General features: G+C 38.5%; 1 protein-coding gene across 4 annotated transcripts in view; it reads right to left on the bottom strand.

Annotated features, from left to right (window-relative positions):
- The window catches only part of LOC143351990 (uncharacterized), a 54,760-nt gene that overhangs the window by 11,277 nt on the left and 19,058 nt on the right, over nt 1-24,425 (bottom strand). For 2 of the 4 annotated variants that reach the window (XM_076784176.1, XM_076784174.1), the window contains exons 2-3: nt 21,825-21,904; nt 8,010-8,737 (exon numbers count right to left, since the gene is read on the bottom strand). In XM_076784176.1, coding sequence (XP_076640291.1) covers nt 8,010-8,241 — 232 coding nt within the window. In that variant the 5' untranslated portion in view covers nt 8,242-8,737; nt 21,825-21,904. Of the gene's footprint in view, nt 1-8,009; nt 8,738-11,128; nt 11,147-21,824; nt 21,905-21,989; nt 22,020-24,425 lie in introns of those variants that run through there. The other 2 variants (XM_076784177.1, XM_076784178.1) reach the window with 2 other exon arrangements.

Here is a 24,425-nt window from a genome sequence, read left to right as displayed (position 1 = left end):
GTTTAACGGTCCGTGAAACGATCGAAGCTTACGACTGTGTAATTTTGTATGATGTTAAACACGCACACGTGATCGGTATTTTATTTCTCTTTTCCCGTTTCCCGGCAAACTTACGTACAGTGAGTCACAAAAGCCCACGTTTCTTATTTTTCTTTGCCGTTCATGAAACGTGACGAGTGGCAGACTTTTCTATCGAGTGTCGTTAAACTTCGTTTATACTGTTACTCGTGTTTTAACTGTCGAGAAAAGATAAATACTAGGATGTAAAATTTCTATATATTATTTTCATTGAAACCTACAAGAGATACGAGTACTTTTGCGACCAACTGTAGTCTGATCTGTAATAAACGACTCAAATCATACAATATTCTGCCGTTTCAGAAATATCACCATCAATTTCGCGTCTGCGACTTCGTGATTGCTCCGCGAACCGTTATTCCGACACGACAGTTCCAGAAAATCGTAACATCCCAAAGACAATAATCAATTCTACAAGCTTGTTTTTTCTGTTGTTTTTTTTCCGTTGAAAATCTGCCTCGTTCGTTTGGACGCTGACTAAGCCTGTCGCTTTTCCAGCTAAGGTGAAAAATATTGGTCGATAAAATATCGACGAATCACAAAATCATCGTACGTATCCACGTTCGTCGTTTCTCGTCTCGCGAACCTATTTTCGGCGCGTGTTTTCCAGCGTACACGGTATCTTTAATGGAAAATTAGTGTTTCGCGGTATCTTCGACGTCGGATGTTGCCGATAAATTCTCGAAAGCCGCTTTGGCGTCCGATCTACCGTAATCTTAAGTATTAAATAACGTATTGGTCGAGCGGATTAAAACGATAAGGTACTAAAATGACGTATTCAACGATCTTTTTAACGACTCGAGTCTTGGGCGCGAAAATCTTTCCACGATAAACAAATACAAACGTTTTTAAAGTGATCAAGAATTGTTTGGGACTGTCCTGCATTGAAAATTATCGCGTATATTGTGATTGATTAAATTTGTAAGAATATATAAAAATATCTGACGAAACACAGTTAAGTCCATAAATCTAATTGGAGTATTTATTAAATAAGATTAATAGACGTATCAGTTATCTACATTTGTTTATTTTAATCTTTTTTGGGGCTTTCCACTTCAGAAAATGGTAATCTACAACAGCGATTGAATAATCTTCGAATCGTGATCGATCAATGATTTCCACGTGGTGGGAACACGTCTTCGATAACATACGATTTCGATGCGAGATAAAAGTTATTTATATTTATTATTTCGTTTCCTACCACGAATATTCTTATCGTTGCGTAGATCTTCGTTTAATTTATATTTTTATCGAAATGCCCGACGATCGTTTTAATCCGTCTACGCAATTTTAAGCAGAATCAAAATATATGTATTTAAGTAACAGAAGGGTGCGAAATAAAACGACGACTTGGAATTTTATTGCCCCAGTTCTTCGCTAACGATAATTATTATGAATCACCTTCGTGTACTCCCGAGAAAATTTACGCACACTCTCGCGGAAAAAGAAAGTTCCTTAACTGCTCTTCTCGAGTGCAAATGCTCCGAAACGAAATTTAAACTTTCATAGACGCGGACTCTTTATTCAGCCTTAACGCGAGCGAGAGAAAATTAAGTTTTAATCTAATTCAAACGTTTCGTCTTGAACTGGAATTACCTTCAACCTACTTAAATGAAAATAGAAAATGTATACAATAGGAAAAAGCACGAATTTAATTTAAATTTAATTTTCTCTCGTTTGCGATAAAATTCAGATTAACAAAGCGAACGGTGGGCTTCTTATTAAAATGGTCTATTATTTAATTTAAGTAACTAATAAATGTTCCGTTCGAATACTTTCGCATGTACGAGTGTGTTTAGAAGAACCCGTTAGTCGGTGCTTCGTTGCTACGACTTTTATCAGAAACTCAGTCCTCGTAGCTTTGAATATTTCAGGCGAATATATCGAATCGACTGAAATAAAGTCATTGTCAATGTTAGCATATACTTATAAATTGTGTTCCTTGCGATTAAACCGTTCGACAGTCACTTCAGCAATGCAAGCGCGTCGAGAGGTGAGCAAACAAATGGCGTTGAGTTGTCTTACATCTCAAACATTGTGACGATTCAATTAAATGCCTGTCATTTCGTAACCGAGTCGATCCATGGATCGTTTACTTAACCCTGCAATACTACACATATACAGATTTTCTTTGAGTTTCTTACTGTTTCGGCCATTTAACAAATTTGGAAACACACTGCTGTACTAAAAGCAATAATTATACTTTTCAAAACACCGATATTGATAAATAAATAGTTGAACAGAGACGAGTTATTTAATTTGCAAAAATATGGTATGATAATAGTTTGTATAACATTCTACGCGATAAAGGTATATAATGCCGTGCATATTTAGCATATATTTCATGCAAAAATGCATAGTTTACGTGCATAAATGTAAAATGTTCTTTGCATGACCCACCTGCGTAAACACCTAGTTTATTCCGTAATAATATACATAAAAAATAGTTTTAATATTAAACTTAAGTTTTGATATAAAAAAGAAAACTGTTGAGTATTTACACTTGATTGTTCACAAAGAGATTGAAGAGTTACAGAAAACTGCAAAACAGAAAGTCGACGATACAAGGAGGAAGCAATCGCAATCTTTCAGTTTGATCTACGTTTAATTATGACACCTGTTAGCTTTATACGTGCGATACGTCTCTTTTGTTCTCGTGCGATTAGAATCGCAGCTTGACAGGGGTGTCGTCATTCCGTGCTCGCGAACGAAGGGGTCGTAAATTGTCGTCGACGATTAAACATAGTTAACGAATTCTGACAATAAGTTCTTATCGTCTTTCGAATCTCGAATTCGCGCTCGCGATTCTGTATTTTCTAACTGGTTTTTATAGATTTATTTATTGTATATAGTAATGTTTGACGGACGATTTTCAGTATAACCGACTGTACGTTCGTTCAGAAGTTACGACGAATTTCCTCGAGCGAACCCCGTCATTTGTACTCGTAAAGTCATAGAATTCAGGATGATTTTTTTCGTACGAATCGATGCCAGGGCGCAGCACGATCGCGATAAATTGGCGGCAACGTCGATTAGTTTTCCCTTTAATAGAATTAATATTAACGACGTGAAATTATCGGGCTACAAACTGTTACTATACCAGCAATCAACGCCAGAGTTATAATCGAAGATTGTAATCGAAGGCAGGCGTGGCCTCCAGATGCGCCGATGCGCGCGACTGTCTTATTTTAAACGCAAAAGAGTACCGTCATTTGCTTGTATAATAGATCGACGACATTTTTGCGCCTTATCCTTGGGCACTCCAGGGAGTCTAAAATTAAACGCACGACGGATAACGTTTATTTATCAACTGACAATGTGGCCAATAGAATCTTAGAACGTGCCCATAAAATTCGAGAACCAAAGACATAAATCTATAGGATATCGTTTCTGCAAATATGATTTCTGCAAATGTCTATCGAAGCATAAAATACTTAAATCTGATTTTAGTAATTAATAGCAGTTTGTTTTTACTCGAAAAACGATGCTCTTGCTCTGAAACAAACGCACCGCGTAACTCGGAAAATTCAGCGAAGTTTCGAGATACATAAAGTACGTGTTTAAAATTATTTTTGCTTATGAAATTAAATCTTCCGTCGAGATTATGATAAAAACTATTCCACGTAAACGGGCAGCGTGGCTGAGTAAGGGCAGTCCACGTAATGAATGTAGTAAAGTGAATTTTGTAAAGCCTAGATCTCAAAGCAGATGAGCAACTCATATTACAAACAGGTTATCGTACATATGTATAAGGTCGAGTAAAAAGTGAGCACTTAAGACTAGGAATTAAAACAAAACTCGTACACACAAAAAGAGAAGACGCGGTGCAAAAATGAAAATCAATTTTTACGCTGATTTTGTATAATGTCTTCAGGTGTTATGCTACCTTTTACATAAATATAAGCTTGTGAAATTAATAAGTGAGGAAAAACAGAATCTTAACGAAAATTAACAATTGCCTGACAAGTGTTAAAAAGGTATGGAAAACGCAAAGAAAATGTAAACGTAAACAAGATATTAAAGTATTCTACTAATGGAGACTTTCTATTTTCGCAAATAGAATATTGCAAAAGATTCTACTTGATCGATCTCGTTTCTTTGTATGTTAATTCATAGATTACTTTCTACATCTTTTTCCTACAGTGCTCCATGTCGTTATATTGTAACGATGCGTCATTATGTGGCTAGAACTGGTCGTGTTGGGGACAATAAGACAGAACCAAGTATAAATTAATGGGTTTCGGTTATATTTATTAGAAATAGTGGCTGACTCACTAACTGGTTGATTCAGGCTAATGGAAGAATTATGGTATCCATTTGTAGTTGTTACATGCTTAATATCATATATATCGGTCTATCTATTTTTAGCAGGAAAAAAATGAGTACCCCCTGCTAATGCGAAAGAAGATAATACTGAGCTCCTGATTAAAAACGATGCCAATTATTGATACAGTATCACACCGATTACAGAACAATTCATTAAACTAAATCGACTATATTATCCAAAGAAACATTAATCGTGCGTCGAGATACGAGTGAATACGATTACAAATTGGAAAATCCTCGATTGATAAGCAAGATGGAAAATATTAATAAACGATAATTTGACTTTTATGCTTTCAACTGTAAAGATGAGTAAAAAATTATAATTAACTTTATGTAAGAAAGTGAAACATTCTTCAGAAGCCAGAAGTTAACAATGAAAGAGATTGTAGAACAGGATGACACTCGATGCTATCTATTTGCATTCTTTCTTGAAAGTGGCGCGAAGGCCAACGGGAACGACTTGGAAACAAAACTGAAAACTGTTAATAAGAATTTCACCAAGGACCAAACATCAAATTCTTTTCTTTTCGATGGGACCAGCCTAAATATAGTCCGATCAGTTTATATGAATTCTTCCGATGGTGCACGTATATCAGAAACGCGCGACTGGATGCAGTTCGATAAATTCATTCGTGTCACGCGTCATTCTCGAACGAGTACAGTGAATACACTTGACCTTCATCTGTTTCAGATCCATTATTCTTGAACTCGTGTTTTAACTAGGCCAAATTTAATAGCTTTTTTGACATTAATACACGAAGGAAGCCTTTTGCACACTCCAAATTAGCTCGCTTCCTTAAATACTTTCATTGATCTAATGACCATCAAAACATGATAATTGTAGAGATATATTGTTCATGTATGACTTTAATCTGTTTGGGAATAAATTGCCTTGTAACACAGGAACTAAACTATTCGTTGACACTGACCCATGACACCTGTTCATTTTATGACCATGTTGCTACGTTATATCATTGGAAAATGTAGTTACATTCATGTTACAATATCTAAAATAACATGGTCATCGATATTTTACGTATTACACGTGCGTAATGTTAACTTTCGAACGATCTTGAATAATAATGAGAGAGAGGAACAGAAGAAAAATTTTTATTTATTTTAAATTATTCTCTGCGTATTTTAAACACATAATTGTTCCTTTTTAAGGGAGGGGAGCGTCTTCCAATAAGTTTGAAAACCACTGGTCCACTATATTTTCATTCAATGGTCTGCGCATGCGCGGATAACGGTCGAACTCGCAGAAAGCAAAGCGCGCGCGACCATTTATTTGCGAAAGACGACCTTCCCGCGTGGAAAACCGTAAACAGTCTGGTCACCGGCGACAGGAATTAATTAATCCCGGCAAAATAGACGGTTACAAATAATCGTATCGTAATAATGGCGTTCCCGATGATTAAGGCCGACCCAGTCCGAGGCAGAGGTATGCAGAGAAAGTAGGAGCCCCCTCCGTATACGCCTATGTCCGGTCGTTGCACCGACCAGTACACTTCTTTCTTTTTAACCTCTCGCAATATTGGTCAGCGTGAATTTCGAACTGACGTTCGATTGATTTTTCGACGAAATTTCTCGCCGCGAAGAAACAAACGTCGACTCGCCAGATTTTATGCGTGCGAACCATCGAGTTTTCAAATATGGCGCGCGAGAAGAAAATACAATGGCTTCGAATAGGTACTGGGGATTGCACGAACTATTTAGCATTCGAATATTTTATGGAATTTGAAATTTTGAAATTTATGAAAGCCTCGGATCTCTGATTACTAATATTTCGTACAGAGTTGGGCACATTTTATTCACGATTAACGAATAACGTTAAAGATTCTTTAAACGCATGAATTTGCGATAGAAGGACGACGCATCGGTTTAGTTAGAGACATCGGGGACCCTTTTTAAGACGTCTGTTAACCACCGATGGATCGAACGAGCGATTACGTTAGTTAGAGCTTAACCTTGCTCGTCGGCTAACTGCAAGAAGTATTGCGTACTTCCGGCTGATCATTCACGTGTCTCGGGACCAGCGATTCGAAATACTCACGAACGCATGTTTACGTCGTGCTGTCTTTAATTGCTGTTTGTCAGTAAAACTTAATTACCCAGTCGCGTCGTGGCAAAGTCTTCTCTCCGTGCTACGTAATAATTAAAGATGTGAGATGCGCTCAGCGACACACGTGGACTTCGGAACGTTGCGTTCTCCGATCATTGACAAAACCGGTTTTTTAAAAATTCGCATCAAATTTCTCTGCACTGAATTGCATTATAACATCGTTCGGTGATAACGTTACGAGGGAAAACGTCACTTTCGTTCGATTAGACATTCGTCGACTAGGTATCAATGGCAAACTTGTGGAGCCAAAACTGTGTTGCATTAGCATATACGAGAGTCAAGAATTACGTAACTTTTTCCTCGAAATTTGTATCAAAAATAGATTTTAATTTGTAATAATATAAACTATGTCTAAAGGCACACCAAAAATTCATATCCTTTATTATAACAGTCTCTGCAAACGTAATTTCAGTTCTCTTCGGTAAAGAATATAATCGTATACGAATTAAAGGAGATTATATGATTATAATTTAAATTTAGTATTTGAAAAAAAATGGACGATGAGGACCGATTTTGTATTCCTCGTTTAATACGCGTGCAATCATTATTATATATATAATTTACTCAAGAAGCCCGGAATTATAATCGAGACCGTTACAAGGGTATAAAGCATACAGATACGTACATACAATGACGAACATAAATTCTACTAGTTACAACAAGAACAAAATATTATATAAACATATGCTTCAGAATGTTCGCCAAGTTACAGACTCCTGAACTCCCATGTTAAACAAAACGTTTTAAACGGCCTTCTCCGGCAAGGATACAAACTTCGCGTCGTCGGCTTGTAGATTACTATCGGTATTGTTATTTTTATTGTCATTGTCGGTGTCGACGAACTCCTTCGTTTAAACATGCCCGCTAATGAGAGACTTTGAAAGACTTGCCAACAAAGAGTGTCAGGACATGACACGTTTACATGACATTTTTATTACTACAATTAGCACAATGTACGCCTAAAGTTGGATGAGATCATCTGCAAACCCCCTACATATCGAGGACGGAAGTAAGGGATACCGAGAGCTAGTGCGATACAATTAATACGTTATTGCAAGCAGTTCCAGGAAGCAGTACTTTATGACAACTTTTTAAATAAAATAAATGCTCCTGGATACGTTAGAACATTCTTCAATGTCGAAGTTTGTCTTGAATTGAATTGTCTTAAGACTAAACAAAAAATGTTTTCCAATGAAATTGTGAGGAAGGTTTGCAGGCTATTTGATCGTCACAAAAGGGAGTCACTCGAAAAGGGTTGATATACACCGATACTTTAGGAGCACATTTTTAAGTCGCGAATTTAAAAGACAGTTTAAATCAGGAATCGCATTGAAAAGCGAAGGTCGTCAATTAGGAATCGAGAATACTTGGTGAGCAAGAAGCTAATCAACGTGCCTGGCAACGAAAGCGCCGTCGGTACTTAATGGCCAGGCTCTCCGCGCCGCGCAAAGACAAAGAAAATCAGATAAACCGATTCACGTACCCTTGGCCCATCCAGTGAGAACGTTCCCAAGATAAGCGACCTTATAGCAAGGGTCGTACTCGGTGATGGAGGCATTACCCCTGTGCCTCCTCCACAGCCTGCCGAGACCTCTCTTCAAGGACCTCAGGGTCCGTTGTCCGAATTCCTTGCCGGGTGTCGCGTTCTGTCCCGAGCCGGAGGTACCGTTCTGCTCGTCGACGGGATCCGCGACCACGTCTCCCATCGTCTTCATGCTTCCAGTCTGCGTCGAAACGAATATCCCTCGAAGCGTTGTCTGTCGTCTCTGTCGCTCGTTCAAGGGTTTCCTTCTCGTCCAAACGGTCGACGAAAACTCATGGAAGCCAGGCTACATCGTGCGACTTCCGGTAGCTGGTCCCGTGGACGACGACGACGACGATCGCGCGTGGATTACGCCTCGCGACCAAGGAGCTCGACCTTTCGGTGTCCCGAGCACAAGTTATCCGACCAGGTGGATGAGCTCTATCGAGGTCACGACCGGTGCTGCTGATCGAGAGAGGTTGTGAAACTCGAATAAATCTCTCCCGATGCCGAGTCTGCTGCACGACGACCACTCAGCGCGCACCTCCACACACCTCAAGGCCGACCTCTCGTCGTTATTCTCACGTACGTAAGGAAGGTCGACGGTTCTCGTGAAAACCCGGGGTATATCTTCCGGGGACCTCCTCTCGTCTCTCCTTTGCCGGCGAGAACGACGATTCCGCCGGTTCCTGGAACAGAAACAACCATCCAGGAATTAGACGCGAATTTAATCGTAACGACCGCGCGTTAATTAACCAGAAGATAATCGCCGTCTGAGACGAGTTTCGTTCGCGAGAGGCGTCGTTACACGATTTGACGTCGACGCGACAATTGACAAGGATGACGCGACTAATGCTATTTGTTTCTTCGCGATAATAAGGAATAACGATACAGAACTGTGCATTGAGATGAATTTGTAAGGACAAACGCGCAGTTTTACGCGGAAGCGCACCTCCCTCTGTAGACTGAATTAAAAATGGTTCGCAATGTTCTTCGATTGTTTCTTTATACTTTGAATTCTAGTACGTTCTGGTTAGTACTGCACAATAAAATTGTAACAGTATCTTAGTTAATTTTTAGTTGTTTTAAATTGTTTAAAAATTATCCCCATGGAACGGATGTAGAATGTTTATAAAAAGTTCGAATAGTCTCTTGGATGCAAATCGATGCGGGAGGTGAAGCTTCTCGCGATCGCAGAGCATCTCGAAGTTGGATGTGCTATTTTTAAAATTTGGACCCCCTTAAACATAGTACTCGTGCAAAGAAACTCCAGCATTGCGCGTGGGTTTGCCTACATACGGGATGATTGTAAAATCTGGGACAAAAGCGTGGCCCTTTCTATGCGAAGATGCAAACAATTGACAAAGGAAAACACTGAATACCCTAATGGAAGCTATCTTTTTGTAATTTAAGTTTCTTTCTCGAATGCAACGTACGACTATATACAACTACATCAAACAAGAATTCACCTGCTCTTAAAATTAGCACACGCGCCATTATTTTGCAACCTTCTATTACTTATCAGCAACGAATCATTCTCTTTATATTTATTATAATTTTTCGATTTTATTTTCATGAATACTGGTTGTAAATTTTCTCTGTTTCGTTGCAATAACGACGAGTCAAGATACACGGTTGTAACATTGCAAATTACATTCTTAGCGGAAAATAAATTATAAATTGGTTCCGATGTATGAAGCAAACGTTCAAAGTTTATTTTCGAAATATTCAAACACTGTAGAATCGAATAAAAAATGGCATGCCTAATACAATGAACTAATGAGCACGTGGAAATCTAATCGCAGGTATTCGTTTTTACACGAGTACAATTATGTAGAACACATTTATCGTTACAAAACTAATCATCCATAGAATGTAAAAAAATATTTTACATATAACACAGGTTTCTGACTAAACGACTTCGTTATTAAATTTTCTTCGTATCCGTAACTGAGAAAAAAAAATGGAAATCTGTATTAAATTCTGATTTAAAAAAATGGAAAAAACATATGCTGCTGGTATATACGTTTCCTGTCCATGGTTTGTAACGTTCAACACTGCTTTTTTTACGTCGAATGAAGTAATTTGCTTTTCAGATAAAACACGTTTCGATAATTGCGTTAATTGCGACAATTGCAGTTTCACCTAAGTGGCGTTTATGTGTTTTCAGGGTTACTTTATACACGTTAGAAGTATCTTTTACACAACAAGATGAAACTTTGATAAGAGTGCTAATACTAAATTTTCTTTGTATAAACTATGTAAAAAACTTAATTTTTACGTTATTGGAATCAATTTTTACTCGATTAAATTCAATAAATAATTACCTAACGCTCGTTTTTGCCCGTATTTTCTATGTAAAATGGTGTTTTACGCACAAACTTGTCGACTATTGATAAGATACGTAAGCATGTAACAAGATAAATTCGACAATATAGTTTTTTGAATATCACTTCACATTTTGCGTCGAACTAACGGTCACGGCGACCCGTCACACAGGTATGGGAAACATTAGCGATAAATATGTGACAAATATGATATGAAAAAGGCGTAATATTCATGCACGTTCCACGATAACAGGCATTATTTTCGTCCGACGTAATGTTAAAATATATCGCGAAACGCGTTAAAAAATGCAACAAAATTTTCCACCATAGATGTAGACATTTAGTGATTTCATTTTTTCTTTTTTAAATTAAACGATTCAGAGGTCTAATCTTCTCATGGTCAAGAAATTCCTCTGGGTCGATTGTTAGGAGATAAAAGCTGCGTTCCCGAGATATTCCTTAATGTTTATAAGTTTGGTACAATAAAAGCTAATTATTATTATCAATTTTGCCCATCGTTGCAGAGTAGGTTGGTACAAGATTATGTTTTCCCCTTAGATGGAGTTGCATTCAGGATGCCAAGGTCAACTAACCGTGCCTATTCACGAGCAATGGATGCTCAAACAGCAACGGTAAACAGAAATGCTTTCAATTGCGACGTAAGTCTTTTTCTAGAAATCAATACGTCGCATACCGTCGTCTATCGAGTTGACGTCTCATATATCAGCCAAACAAAGTGAATCTAGCACGAACCTGCTCACGAATCCGCGTAGAATCTTAGCTGCCTCCTTTGCAAGATCCTCGATCCTTCTTACTTTGCTACTCTACTCTGTACCGATCGTTCGTGTCATCTCTGCCACATTTTGAAATTCCAGGACATTAAATGCTAGAAGCATGAATGTTCGCGAGTACACTATATTTTAGATTAATATTCCTAGATAAATATACCAGCGTAACCGCCTCGAATCTCGTTTTAATATTACAAACGATTCGAAAAACGTTTTCAACATCTCTGCGAGGTTTCCTGAACTGCGAGGCGTGCAAACGGAAACGATTACAAGGATGGACAAAGATAAGCGGAAAAGTTGGTATACGGCTTACTGAATTTCGAGCCCAAGGCTCTTCTCTTGCACTTCGGCACGGACTGAACCGTACAAATCGTCTAGGTTCTTGCCCGGTTAACTTATCTTACCGGAAATTACGGTTTCGAACGGAAACCTTGCGGTCAGATCACTACGAAACGTTGCCCAATACTCGTGAGCTGTCGCGTTAAAAGAACCCGAATTCTCTTAAAATTCTTTGCACCATCTTTGAAACAATGAAGTTTCGTTAGAGATAAAAACGAGTCGTACAACAATATTCCTCCACATCGGGTGGATAATCGAGCTCCGAAATCTTACAATTACTTATTCACTTTTCTTTAATAGATTTATTTGCATGTCCTGTAAGCACGTTTAAACATCTCACGACTGTCAGTATACACGAACTACTCATATTTCGATAATAACTGGTTTTTGTATTTACAATTATATTTCGCGTTATCTTTCGTGTTTAAAAACGTGCTCGTTATCTTTTCCTTTCAGAAAGAGAAAAACACGAAATACGTCAACGTACTGAGCTCACGTGTGTTCGCAATAGCGACAAAACTATTATCTTGGAAAAATATCGTTGTAATCAATCGTAGATAATTGTTTCTATAAAACCGCTGGGATTTACAATGAGCTGTATCGCTTATTTCCTGTACGTTATTAAAAATTGCGCTGGACAGCGAATAACTCGTCTGCATGGCACGAGATTCAGGAATTTGAATAAAACAAAGTCCAGCAAACATTTAATTACGTATTTTTACCGACAGTTATAAGTTCAAATAATAAAAATCGTAAAAGGTATGCAGAAAGACTACAGAAGTACCCACGAAACAATATGCATTTTAATTTCTCGTAGTCCTTTATTCACAAGGAAGTATCACGAGTAAAATAATAGTATTGGGTGGCTGATTGTTGTGTGTGCGTTTCTGAGTTGCAGAAATCATAATTAAGCACCATAGCCTGGGTGTACCGTTAGACACGGTATAATTCGTAGTCACTTAAGTCAATGTCGCGCAAATAGACGACAGGTGAAGCTATTACAATGGAATAAAAATAGAACATGGACAGTCGTGGGTTGGCATTTATCAATTACGCAAGACTATTCAGTGGGTACCGACATATAATGCAGGAGTATTAACAGAATAACCGATAACGTAAAAGAAGCTCGAAAGAACAACGGAACATTTTAAATTCGTAATATACACCGCGTTCGTAAACATAACTCGTAAAAAATTGCTGACAAAGGGAATAAAGGATCTTTTGTGCTGGCATATTTGCCACTGACAAGAGTTTTGAATTTGAAGCATATAGTGCTTGATACAAAAAAGGGTATCATAGAAATAAATTCATAATAAAATCAGCATTTCTAATAATCCGACTTGCTTTTTGCACGTTGAGTCGATGACGTATTATATTATCTATACAACTAATAATGGAGGCAATTACATTAGAAGCTAGTGAGGAATGACAAATTTGTCTGGAAACACGCGATACATTCCCATGTGAGTAGTCAATAAAGTTTGTAAACGTCTGAATTTATAATAGGAGTATAAAAAGCATCTATTTTCACACGTTCAGTCAAAGACACAAGTGAACCTATCATTAATATAGATTACTTTTTATGCAAAGTAAAAAAAGACAGCATAAATTACTTTTTACTTTACGCATTAAGTTTTTTTAAATGTATAATTAGACAACAGTTTTAGACTCAAACGTGTCACACATATTGCACACACAGGATGTTGTAGTTTGTGCATCATTCGATATTGTTTACCTTTGTTTTGTGACATTTTCTTACGTCTCGAATCGTTTTAGAGGGAGATTGACTCTAGTGGCGCGGGACACCCTGTATACTGGACATTTATTCGTCTCGAGCCTTTGCTCCGAACACCCTATATGCAAAGCAACCTATGTCTCTTCGAGGAGATATACCATACGCGTATGCCTCGAGCATTTGAATTGAATAAATGGATTTACCAAGTGACAAGTAACCTTGACTTTGAAAAAAATACGCGGACTGTATGAATAAATAAATAACAATCTATCGAGTAATTGCACGTTATTACAGCGTTTTATGAAATAATGTCATTAATTACAGTTTATACGTATGGTTACAAATATCTATGGTCACATGTCTTTGAATCGATTTTCCGCAGCGATTTGAATTTCTAAATATTGTTAATCGACCTTCGACGTAAGATTAATATTTAATAGTAGGTGGACCGTCCGGTTTTGTGAGCGTAACCTATCCCTAACTATCGATAGAACATGCGTGCTTGTCCTTCTAAGCTGTAGTTTATGAATTCTTCCCAAAGGTCTCGTCAAAATGCTGGACACATTCGTGTCTGTTTCTGTGTTTTTAAAATGAGTCACAAGCGACGCTGAAACTACGCATCGAAGTTTTCTGTATTCGAATATTCCGACGTTTCATAAATATTTGGTGAATACTTATACTTTTAATAAGTAACTTGACTAGAGTAAAAATGTCAAAGAATCGAAAAATATAACAAGCCACTAAATTCTAACAAATAAAAAGTTACTTCGGACAAAATAACGTATGCTATTGTGCAGCTATCCGATCACTGGTTATTATTTCATGCATACTAATTAATCAATGTCCCGATCTGTTGACGTCGGAGTATGCTGTCATCGGGTAATGATACAATCGATTATCCTTATTTCCTCGGTTATTTAATCAGAAAAAATGCATATACCTAAATAATACGGTGCTACGAGAGGCAACGAGAAAAATGCAGCTTTTACGCGAATAAACATGGCGTATTCTACCACGATCGGTGGTCTGTTGTAATCGTGTGGGATTTGCATTTTCGAGATGGCCTATTTCGTTACGCAAACTAGTTTTTAAGTAGCAGAATATTTTCTATGGAGAATGAATGTCGAGGTGAGAATAAAATTTTCAGGGACAACGTTTGTCAAGGCAACAACGATTTAGAGTAGGATCTCGTCCTTGATTACTTCATAAGTATACTACAGGACGAGTAGCTGCCAACGATTCGTGCTAAAAATTTCTCTTTCGAATAGAAGAGTTTAGTAACGTGACGCAACGTCTATAAATCACATCGATCGTCCAATAAATGCATAAAATTATTTGCGAACAGAAAACGAGTGGACGACTCTTAAAAGATTTCTAATTTAATTCCTACGATGGGTTTCTTTAACATCGGTGTCGTTTACATAATTTCCACTAAGTGGTGTACACGCATGGTATAATAACACATAATACCGTCATGCGTTACCCTCGATTCCATCCAGTCGCTTCTCAGCCCGGAAAATGGGTTATGTTCCGCACTTTTGTCTTCCGCTTCCCCTCCCTCCCATAAAAATCTCATACGTACCGAGATCTCGTTTCTCATCTTCGTACGGATCCGAAATGACGAAAGCACCTGGTGAATTTTTCAGCCGATGATGCAACCCGTGAATTTTCAGCCAGAGATCTCGCAACCGTCGCTTTACCATACAATCGTGGGAGGTTCTGGCAGGGCTGCGCTCCATTTCCCTTCGTCTCATCTTTCCTTTCTTTCCGGGCGTTTCCTTCTCTTTTCCAGCCGACGCGATAATTACCGCGGCGAAAACGCCGCGACTTTTTTCTCCCGTCCGCGGCTTTTCACGTTCGTTTTTTCTACCGTTCCACTAGGTGAGACCCGCTTTCGCGCGGAAAAGAGAGAATAGGACCAACTCGAGCGCGTTCGTGCCGTTGCACTTCCATGTATAGCGGGTGGAACGAACGTACCCGTTACTTTCATCACCCTTCGCGCTAATGCTATTCAAAGGTGCACGAGAACTCGAAAATATCGAATCAGAGCAAGAAAAGAAATCAAAATCTCCATTTGATTTGATTTACAGTCTGTATCACGCTATTTAAATATCATGAATAGTCAAATACTTGGACCATAAATACACGTAGCGATGTAAGTAGCGATTGCTCTTAAAATGAAATTAACTGACACGAGTTGAGAAAAAAATTTCCCTTTTATTTGACTTGTGATTTCCAATTGTTAGTACTGCACACTTGTGAAATATTAATGGTTTTCACTTGCTGGATTTAAAGATATAATTAATTAAATGTACGTGTCTGGTCGTAGAACCAGCGACGGTGAAATGACGTATCGCGTGGCTTGTAAATCAGAAGTTCAGCGATCGATTCCTGATTATATATCGCTAAACTTTCGATTTACACGCCGCGCAACGTGTCACTTCACCGCCACAACTTCTATGATCAAACATCTATATTCATATTACACTACACGTCACTATGTATGTAACTTAAATGTATTATATTTAGAAATTGTCCTTAAAGATGGCGTAAATACGTCTCTCTAGCTCGGTGAACTTTCTATACGTAGAAGATGAGAGTGAAAAACAGTAAAGGAAAGTGAGCTATAGCGAGTGCTAGAGCGGATAACTTTTTAACCTGTCAGAGAATACTGAAGTATTACCGTACACGAAAGCATGATTAAGTCTTTTTAATGGTCCTGGATGTTTCGTTCAATTCTGTAGTGTAAAAATATTTTTGTCGAGATTTTACTGACTTTGCTGGCAAATTAATGTACTTATGCGGATGTTTTTATAAAAATTTGTTCTATCTATTGTTGAGATGGAAGAATAGGATTCACTGGCAAGAATGTAAAAACGAACCTTATCCAGATTCGTTAATTGCGAGCACAGTTTTTCAGGGTGGAGGAATCTCTGGAGCGTGCTTGAAGCAGATCGCTATATTTGTACCACCCACTATACTCGGCCATATCGTGAGACATCGCCGGAGTGTGGCCAGACTAATCAAAGTCCGAGGAAAGTTTTTGCTCTGGCGCGAGAAAAAGTGTTAAACGCTCCGCGGAAGCAGCCTGGGAAATGCTTTGTGTTTCTTTGCACGGCGCTCGGTTAATTGCAGAACTCTATTATGTCTCGTGTAGTCTGAAAATTGTTATAATTCTGCCACCGATATTGCCTGGTTTCCCCGTTAATATCAGCCGACAGACAAAATTCAAATAACCTTTCTACATTTTCACTACTAATTTTAGTTAACGACGTGCAGCAATCAAACAATTTCATTCCAAATTTATTCCCATACTTCAAGTTACAGAGCTCATAAATATTATTTGCTAGCTATTTACGTTGAATTTGATTAATGTAACTGTTTTTCGATTTCTACCTTTTTCTACCATTAATAAACGATAATTTATTATCGACGTTAATTTCATGTTATGTGTCGAAACGATCGTACGAATATCGACAGTGTTCTATAATTCACTTTTCATATTCGTTAGATGGCCACACGTGACAGCTTTAATCCTAACCGAACGCAAACGCGTTTTCTTATCTACGGCGAAGTTCCAAACAGAACATCTAAATTAGCATAATGCATCCACGTGTTGAATAATTGGACTTCGAAGTCAGATAAATAAATCCTAGCGAATATCAACTGCGCAAAAACTTACTCAATAATTTGGTAATTAAAAACATTAACGCTATCAATGAACGACACGGCAATTATTTCAATTATTTTAGCACAAAATGGCGGATTACAAAGCAAACCGAATAGTGTATTTTATAATACAAAGGAAGACAACACTATTTCAATTCGATTATAATTGTATATATTCTTTAACTGAAAATTTAAGATTTGAAATTTAAATTTAACTTTAAAATTCGTCCATTTTATCTGTAATAATTTGATATAGTCGCAGGCATTGCACGGATATGTACGGAAAATTTTGATATCTCCAAGCGAGTCGCACGGAGAAAGTTCGCGCCGATCGTAATAATTTTTTTTTACCCTCGCACCCAACCCATTAACTCGATTTAATCCTTTCACTATTAACGAGATCGGTTAACCGATCTCTGCTAGGAATGTAGTTTCGACGTTCCTCCGTGTTTCCACCGAGCATGTTACGCGGCCATTTTCTACCGATCTTGACAAAAAGCGTTGGCAAAAAGCCTACGTGAGAAATAAACAAATCACGTGATCGGCCAGCGGAATGATTAGGTGAAACAGCGAACACGTTACCGTATCCTATTAGAGAAAATGGTGCCAGGAAACGTATCACGAGTAAATAATTTATCGCGAGAAAACGAACGTTTTCATTCGATCGACAACGTTTTCGATTTTTGCTAACGGAATAATTTATTACATTAAAAGAAGATTATTCCGTATTAGAAGAGGCATTTTCTTACTAATACTAGAGCGTAAAGTTTGTCCACGAGATTATGTGAGGCAATTTCTTGGTGAAAACTTCTGATCGGTGGATAAAAAGCAACGAAATAATTGAGTTACGCAACTTAAAAAGAAACCGCGGACGAGATACTATCGATAATAAAATTAGAAATTCAATTAGTTTATTAACAATTATTACGTTTTTGCGAAGATGGAAAGGCCCTAACTTCAAATTAAAACTAATTGGCACGATCAGCCAATTTTTATTCTACAACACAATGTTATCGATACGAATGCCAATAACATGACTGAGTTTTCAAGGAAAGTTTCTGGCTTTAAGCAACGTTTATCGACTCTAAGGAGACGATGAAATATCGTCGATGTTAATTTGTAATCGTAATTCTAAATATTCATGTTTGTACCGTGTTTCTCTTGCATTCGGTCGATGAAACGAGGATAAAGATTCTCGGCAACTCGAATTCCAATCCGTTGCATAAATATGCCCAAGAATGCAAACTTAGTCCCAGATACCGACATTTTGTCAACGCAGTTTCCTTTTGACATGTTTCTCACAATGTCGACTGCGTTTGACAATCCGAGGCACGTTCGAGGTCACCTGGATTTTACGAGTACGCGTCTGCTTGTTTCACGGAAAACGCGAAATCAGAGGTCAAGTTTCGTGCTCTTATGATTTAGTGACGGATCTGAATTAATTCACAAACTACGCGATGAGATTGGTAATATCGGGATTTAATTGAAATTTTTCCTACGAGAGAAAAGACTCTGCCCCATACATCGACGTTATTTGTTCCTAATACTTAAAGAAAAAATCTAAAAGTCAACGAACACATTAGGATGCACAGCGAACCCGAAGAGAACGACGAAAATAAAAATTCCCCGAAGTGCGCTCGGGTTTGAATGCGTGTCGAAAAGAAAGGGAATTCTTTTTTTTTACTTGCGTTTCGAAACGTTCCCGAACGCTCTCGTCACAAAAGAAAATACAAATAAGGAAGCGTGCAGGAAAGGAATAGTACGTCGACGATATACAGGCGGACGTAATAAAAAAATCACAAGTAAATACACTCGTGTAACGAGCGTCGCGCTCGCTCGGAGGCCGTTGACTCTGCGAAACTTTCGCCCGGCGCTTTCATGTGGAGCAGACATAAAGGCTTGTCCGGAACATGGTAAAAAGTACGCGACACTTGGCCGTCGAAATTTGTCATCGTGAACTTCAATTTTACAATTCGCGCGTCATGCAATATTTTCAAATTACTCACCGTGAAGCTTACATTGTACGGAATATCCGGTTTGAGAGGCAAGTTACGTATATTTTATTAGTAATAGGTGAGTGTAGAGATACGTAAATCTTCTTCGTTGCGTTGATAAGATAAAACAAAATAAATAAATCAGGAAAATGGATAGTAATCTGAATCGAAGATTGTTGGATAAATTTTAAAGTGTTCAAAAGTATTGTTTGTCTTGAAAAATATAATTTAGTGGGAAGGTGCATCGTAGGTCGAATCGACGATGGCGTTAAGAAATAAACTCTGACCCCGACGCGATCAATTAAACGCCGCGAATGGAGCTGACGTCGCGACGCGGGACCGAGGCAGAAATTTCTTGGATCTTCTCAAGGAAGGAAGGAAGGAAGGAAGGAAACCCGCGATTCGTGCCGGGACGTTCTCACGACGAAGGTATCGTACTATCGCGAATCTCCTGCTGGATCCTAGGTGCAATCTCTTACGGCCACCTACGAGTAACCGCAGTCATTTAAATATGTGCCATTACGTTCCGCGCGTACAGCGGAGCCTTCTGGGACGTGGGACGACAAACATCGGGCCGCGACGAGAACATTCCGCGGTTGGAGGAGCCGCGATCCTCGACATCCTGAGACAGGGTCCCTCAAACGTAGTCAAACCTCCAACAACCGATTTAAAAATGAGTCGAGTTAGAGAAGCGTCTATAAATTTGAGTGGATTGACAAATATTCAATCTTTTTGGTAGATTAGAGTCCCCTAAACATATGTTTGTAGTGTATTGTAATCTTGAGTCATTTTCATGATATAAAGTTTCAAAGATTCCTCAGTTTGTTCTAGTCCTAATTATAATGACTCCTTAATAACATATCTGGAGTTCACTTTCTTCTTCAATCAAGTAATTAGGATGTTCGATGCACGGAAGTTTATATAACAAGTACCGCGAAACACAAATAACGTCTATTGTGGAGGAGAGTTAATTGATTGGGAATTAAACTGACTTTCCCCTGTTGCGTGGATGGTTGATAGAATTTTACAAATGTGTACTTTCCAGTCCCGAAAGTAAGCTTCACCTGGATAACTTTGGATCAATATAAATAAAGAGTAAGAATATTTAACAGAAATTCGAACGCTACGACTTCGGTTTCTGTATGAAATAGCAGTGATCGGATGTCCTCGATTCAAAAAATCGCACAGCACGCGGCTTATGAAGAAGTCGCTCGACGGAGGACGATAAAAATTCAAGACCACTTTCTACAGCATTCGCTCCAGTTACAATCGAGACACACTGTATCTTTGTGCGGTTATAAAGCGATCAAGGTGCAAGATCATGGTCCGTCTAGAAAAGCGAACAATAAATCCCCGTCGCGTTTCTGTTCCCGTCGAGTGCCCTCGAACGTTTCGTTATTTAATTTAATATAACAATATCATATAGGCGTTCGAACATTAGAAATAAATATCTGCAGCGGTCGCTATATACTTGGAAAATTCACTCGAAGAATTTAAACAAATTTTGCTTCGATCGCGAAACGTAGGAGTTGCTTGACATCGAAAGACGAGTCAAGATCATTTTCTGCGAACTTTCTATCGTTGCAATTTTCGTATCACAGGCGAGGTTATGAAAAGATCAACGCACAGGGTCAATGTTCTTGAACGCACGAACACCCATGTATACCCGTTCGTCGATTTTTACTACGACAGAGACAGATCGACCGCAAGAAAGTCTACTCTTTTGTCCAATGATCGAATTAAAGATTTAATAAACATTCTCTGATACGGTAATACTTGGACCACTTTATAACATGCTCTCTGATTTTTTTTTTTTTTTTGAAAGACTAAGGTTATCGTAACTTATAAAATATTGGATATTTTTGTATGAACAAAATTGTGGATATTCCTTGAGTATAGATCCAAATACGTGTGCAGAATGTTCAATTTCAAAGAACCAGTAGAAAATTGAGTTCTAGAGTAGAATACTCCCTTAAATGTAGTGTCTACTGGTCGAAGGAAACGAAGGAAGAGTAAGTTTATCCCCTTCGTCTGTTCGTGGCCTTAAACTCGCGACAGGATAGCAGGAACAGGTGGGTGCCACGATCAATGTTCCGTAACGAAAGGAGCGAGATAGGAAACGTCAAGTGTGTCACGCAAGTAAAACGTTTACTCGGTTCATTGTCGTACAATTGTGTGCCAATCCGTGCGACATTCTTCGGGTGGCGTTCCTACGAGCTTCTACTGTGCATCGACGTCACTTAACGCGCGGCTCGTATCGGATTTTATTGATGTTAATACGTTCGTTCAAAGGACCCTGTCGCGTTGCCACTCGACAGTGAGATTGGTTAAATTTACACCGCTATTGCGAAGGAGAGGTCAGGCTCTCGCAGAACTTTGATCCGCAGAATCAAATGCCTTGAGGATTAAATTGAGATGACACAGAAATTTCACTTCGAAACGCCGACTGGAAATTTCATTGCTCGAGATTGATATGGGCCGTGCGAACGATTATACTACTCAATTTGAAAACCACCCTCTCCCTTTGTCTTTCTACGATCAATGTATAATGCAAAGACACACAAAGCGAATTAGAAATCGAGTAGGATGTTAACGTCGTGACTAAACTCTCTTAATCTTTTTCCGGTTACCTGTTACACCTGCAGGAAAGACCGCCCCTTTCTTTCGCGCATTTAGAGTTTTCACACCTGACAGGAAAGTATCATTAGAAGTTTCGTCGCATAAACTCGATGCACTCTGTATTCAATACGTTTTCATTTATGCCAAACGAAAGTCGGCTCGTGAAATCTGAAAGGTTGAAATCGTACGACGCGGGCAGACTTTGTCGTCGTAGAATCGATTAAAAATTTATAAGATTGCTCGAAACACTGTATAAAAGTTTCAAAAATGAAGCAATACTTAATAAAATATATATAGAAACTTACTGTTGCTTGTTGTTTCACGCTGTGTGTTGCACAATTGATACTTCTTGGTGCCAGGGTCCTATTTGAAGGATATATCGTAACTGTAACAAAAAGAATTTGGTTTTGTTAAAAAAATTATTTTCCTGTTGGACCACTAAAGTATTACTAACTGAATTTTATGTCTACCATATTTGTAAATGCAAATTTAGGTTTCTCGAAGGTCGATCTGGATTCTGTTCTGATTTAAATATCAGTCACGATTGTTGAACGTTTTCGCTGGCATTGTAAAAGGTAGACAACGTTAGAAAGTCTAACGTGACTACGAAATTTCTTATAAAACGATGATCATCGCGTGAATCGTTTTTGCTACGTTCGAACAAAGAAACAATGCACCTGTTCGAAGAACGCAACGGTAGGAATGCAAAAGATCCCTGGGACGTTGCCCGATTATCCGTAAAAATGACGTCTGAAGCGACGTTGTTTAGAAAGTCCGGAAGACTGCCGGAAGTCGCCGTCATTCAAGGATTTCTCGCCACTTTCGGACTCAATGCCATCTTCATCGATCGAGGTATTCGATTCGAGTATCAAATTTGGGGGTCAGAACAGTTATGGAGCTTCTTTAAAGAGTTCCGTTCGAACGATTCCCATTGGAATCTTTTACTAACAGTATTTAAAGAAATAAAAGTTAACTGTTTCTTTAATCGTCAATTCTGATTAACAATTATGATAATCCGTCATTATGATTCATAATAGTGCCGTGACCGTACTAATTGTAAGTAGTACATCCAGGCATGCTTGAAACATCATTTCAAATAATCTATTCACTTCATTTCACAACCATTACAAATAATAGAATAATTGAATACACGACACTTAATAAACATTTCGGTGAGTTTAAACGCTACATTACAATTCAACGATGAAAATTAATACTTTAGTATCCCACGCTTCTAAAACTCCATAGAATGCACTTGTTGGTAAATGCGATGAATACTCGTTACCGACTTTGTTAACGATGATTTCAACGAATACAAGTTCGACTTTAATAAGGTAACGGAAATAAATTTTTGAAATCGTCGCATTTATATTAGCAATTTATCAGAGTCAATTATCAATTAAATGAAAAAGAAAAAAAGTACGTTTTTATTGAAACGGATAAAAAGTAATGTGGTCAGTCGATTGAAACAAATGTTCCATATAAATCATGTCACGCTTGGTGGAGCCCAATTAGAAAATTCTAATTTTCATACAGGTACTTTATGTTTCCAGGTTTCAAAATAGTTTTTTCTTGCAACTATGTAGGCTATTTTTGACTTTGAAATAAGCATCGTTTGACCTACCACGGATATAAAATCATTTTTGATCGTGCAATATCAGATCCGCAGGTGCGATTTTTAATTAATTCCTCGACTTGCGCCAGAATCCAAGGGTCAGAAACGAAACTTTCGAATAAATCGTAATAAAAATAGATTTCCCGAACGATCAATGACGAAAAACTAAATTAGAAACAGAAGGTAAGCAGTATTTCCATAAATTACCGGGACATTTTTTCGCTCGTTCCGCTAGCTGAGCCAAAGTGGCTTTCGATCGCAAGCAACGGATCGAAATCCGTTGGAGAATTTTATATTTCGATCGTTACGAAATCGCCGCGGCGAAGCGAAATTCCAACGGTCGATTTTCTCCGAGTTAATTCGTGTTTCGCGAGGTAAACAAAAAAAAAAGGTGAATAAAAATAAATAAACAAGGCTTAGAGGAAAGAAGCAGCCGATAATGGTATTCTTCCATGGGGCAAATCGCGGTTAACCGATGGAAATTCAGGATTAACATCCCTTGAAAGCCGTGAGAGTATTTTCCTCTGCTCGGCATGCGACTACGGGACCGATAAGAATCCCGATTTTAATTTCCCCGAGGATGCTTTCGATTTCCATCCAGTAGATGCACCGACACACACGCGCGAGACTAGACGGCAACGGTACGTATATCGTTAAGGGCGGGACTAACTAACGTCTAATCGGCCAGCCTAACGACCCAACTAACTATACGCGATACGCAGCGCCAGCTAACAGCGGCAGCATCTTCGCATAACGATCCCTACCTTACTGCCTGTTAGTCATCGTTGAATCATGATCCAGTGATACACGACCTTCCATCCGGGGAGGACAGAAAAAAGCACGCGTGGAAGACTTACGATACACGCGATAGATACACCCTGCAGTTTGTCCTTTCATGCTACTTCCGTACGTGCACACGGTGGCTTACCTCTTGTCGGGTCAACAACCACTACGAATTCACAACGAGTTCGAATTTGGCGCCACGCTGGTTCGACTTTCAGCGGAAGCAAACGATCGTTACTTGTTTTTATTTTAGCTTTTGGTGGGGTAAATTATGTTAAATTTAGTATGCAACGAGAATAGACATCTGATTCCAAAAATCTCGAGGCTTATGGCTCTCGAGATTTTGAAAATCCCAGCAACGGTTGGCGATTTCAATTTACATCGAGATGTTACACGGGGTCCTACGAAAGGTGGATGGAAATCGTTATCACCGACGAGAGTCTATATCGGAATAAATTAACGCGTATGAAGTCGGCTGTAAACGGCTTCATCGTGTAATCGTAGAAAA

Source organism: Colletes latitarsis, chromosome 2, assembly GCF_051014445.1.
Source record: "Colletes latitarsis isolate SP2378_abdomen chromosome 2, iyColLati1, whole genome shotgun sequence".
Taxonomy (NCBI): Eukaryota; Metazoa; Arthropoda; class Insecta; order Hymenoptera; family Colletidae; genus Colletes; species Colletes latitarsis.
This window is presented reverse-complemented; position numbering and strand designations above follow the sequence as displayed.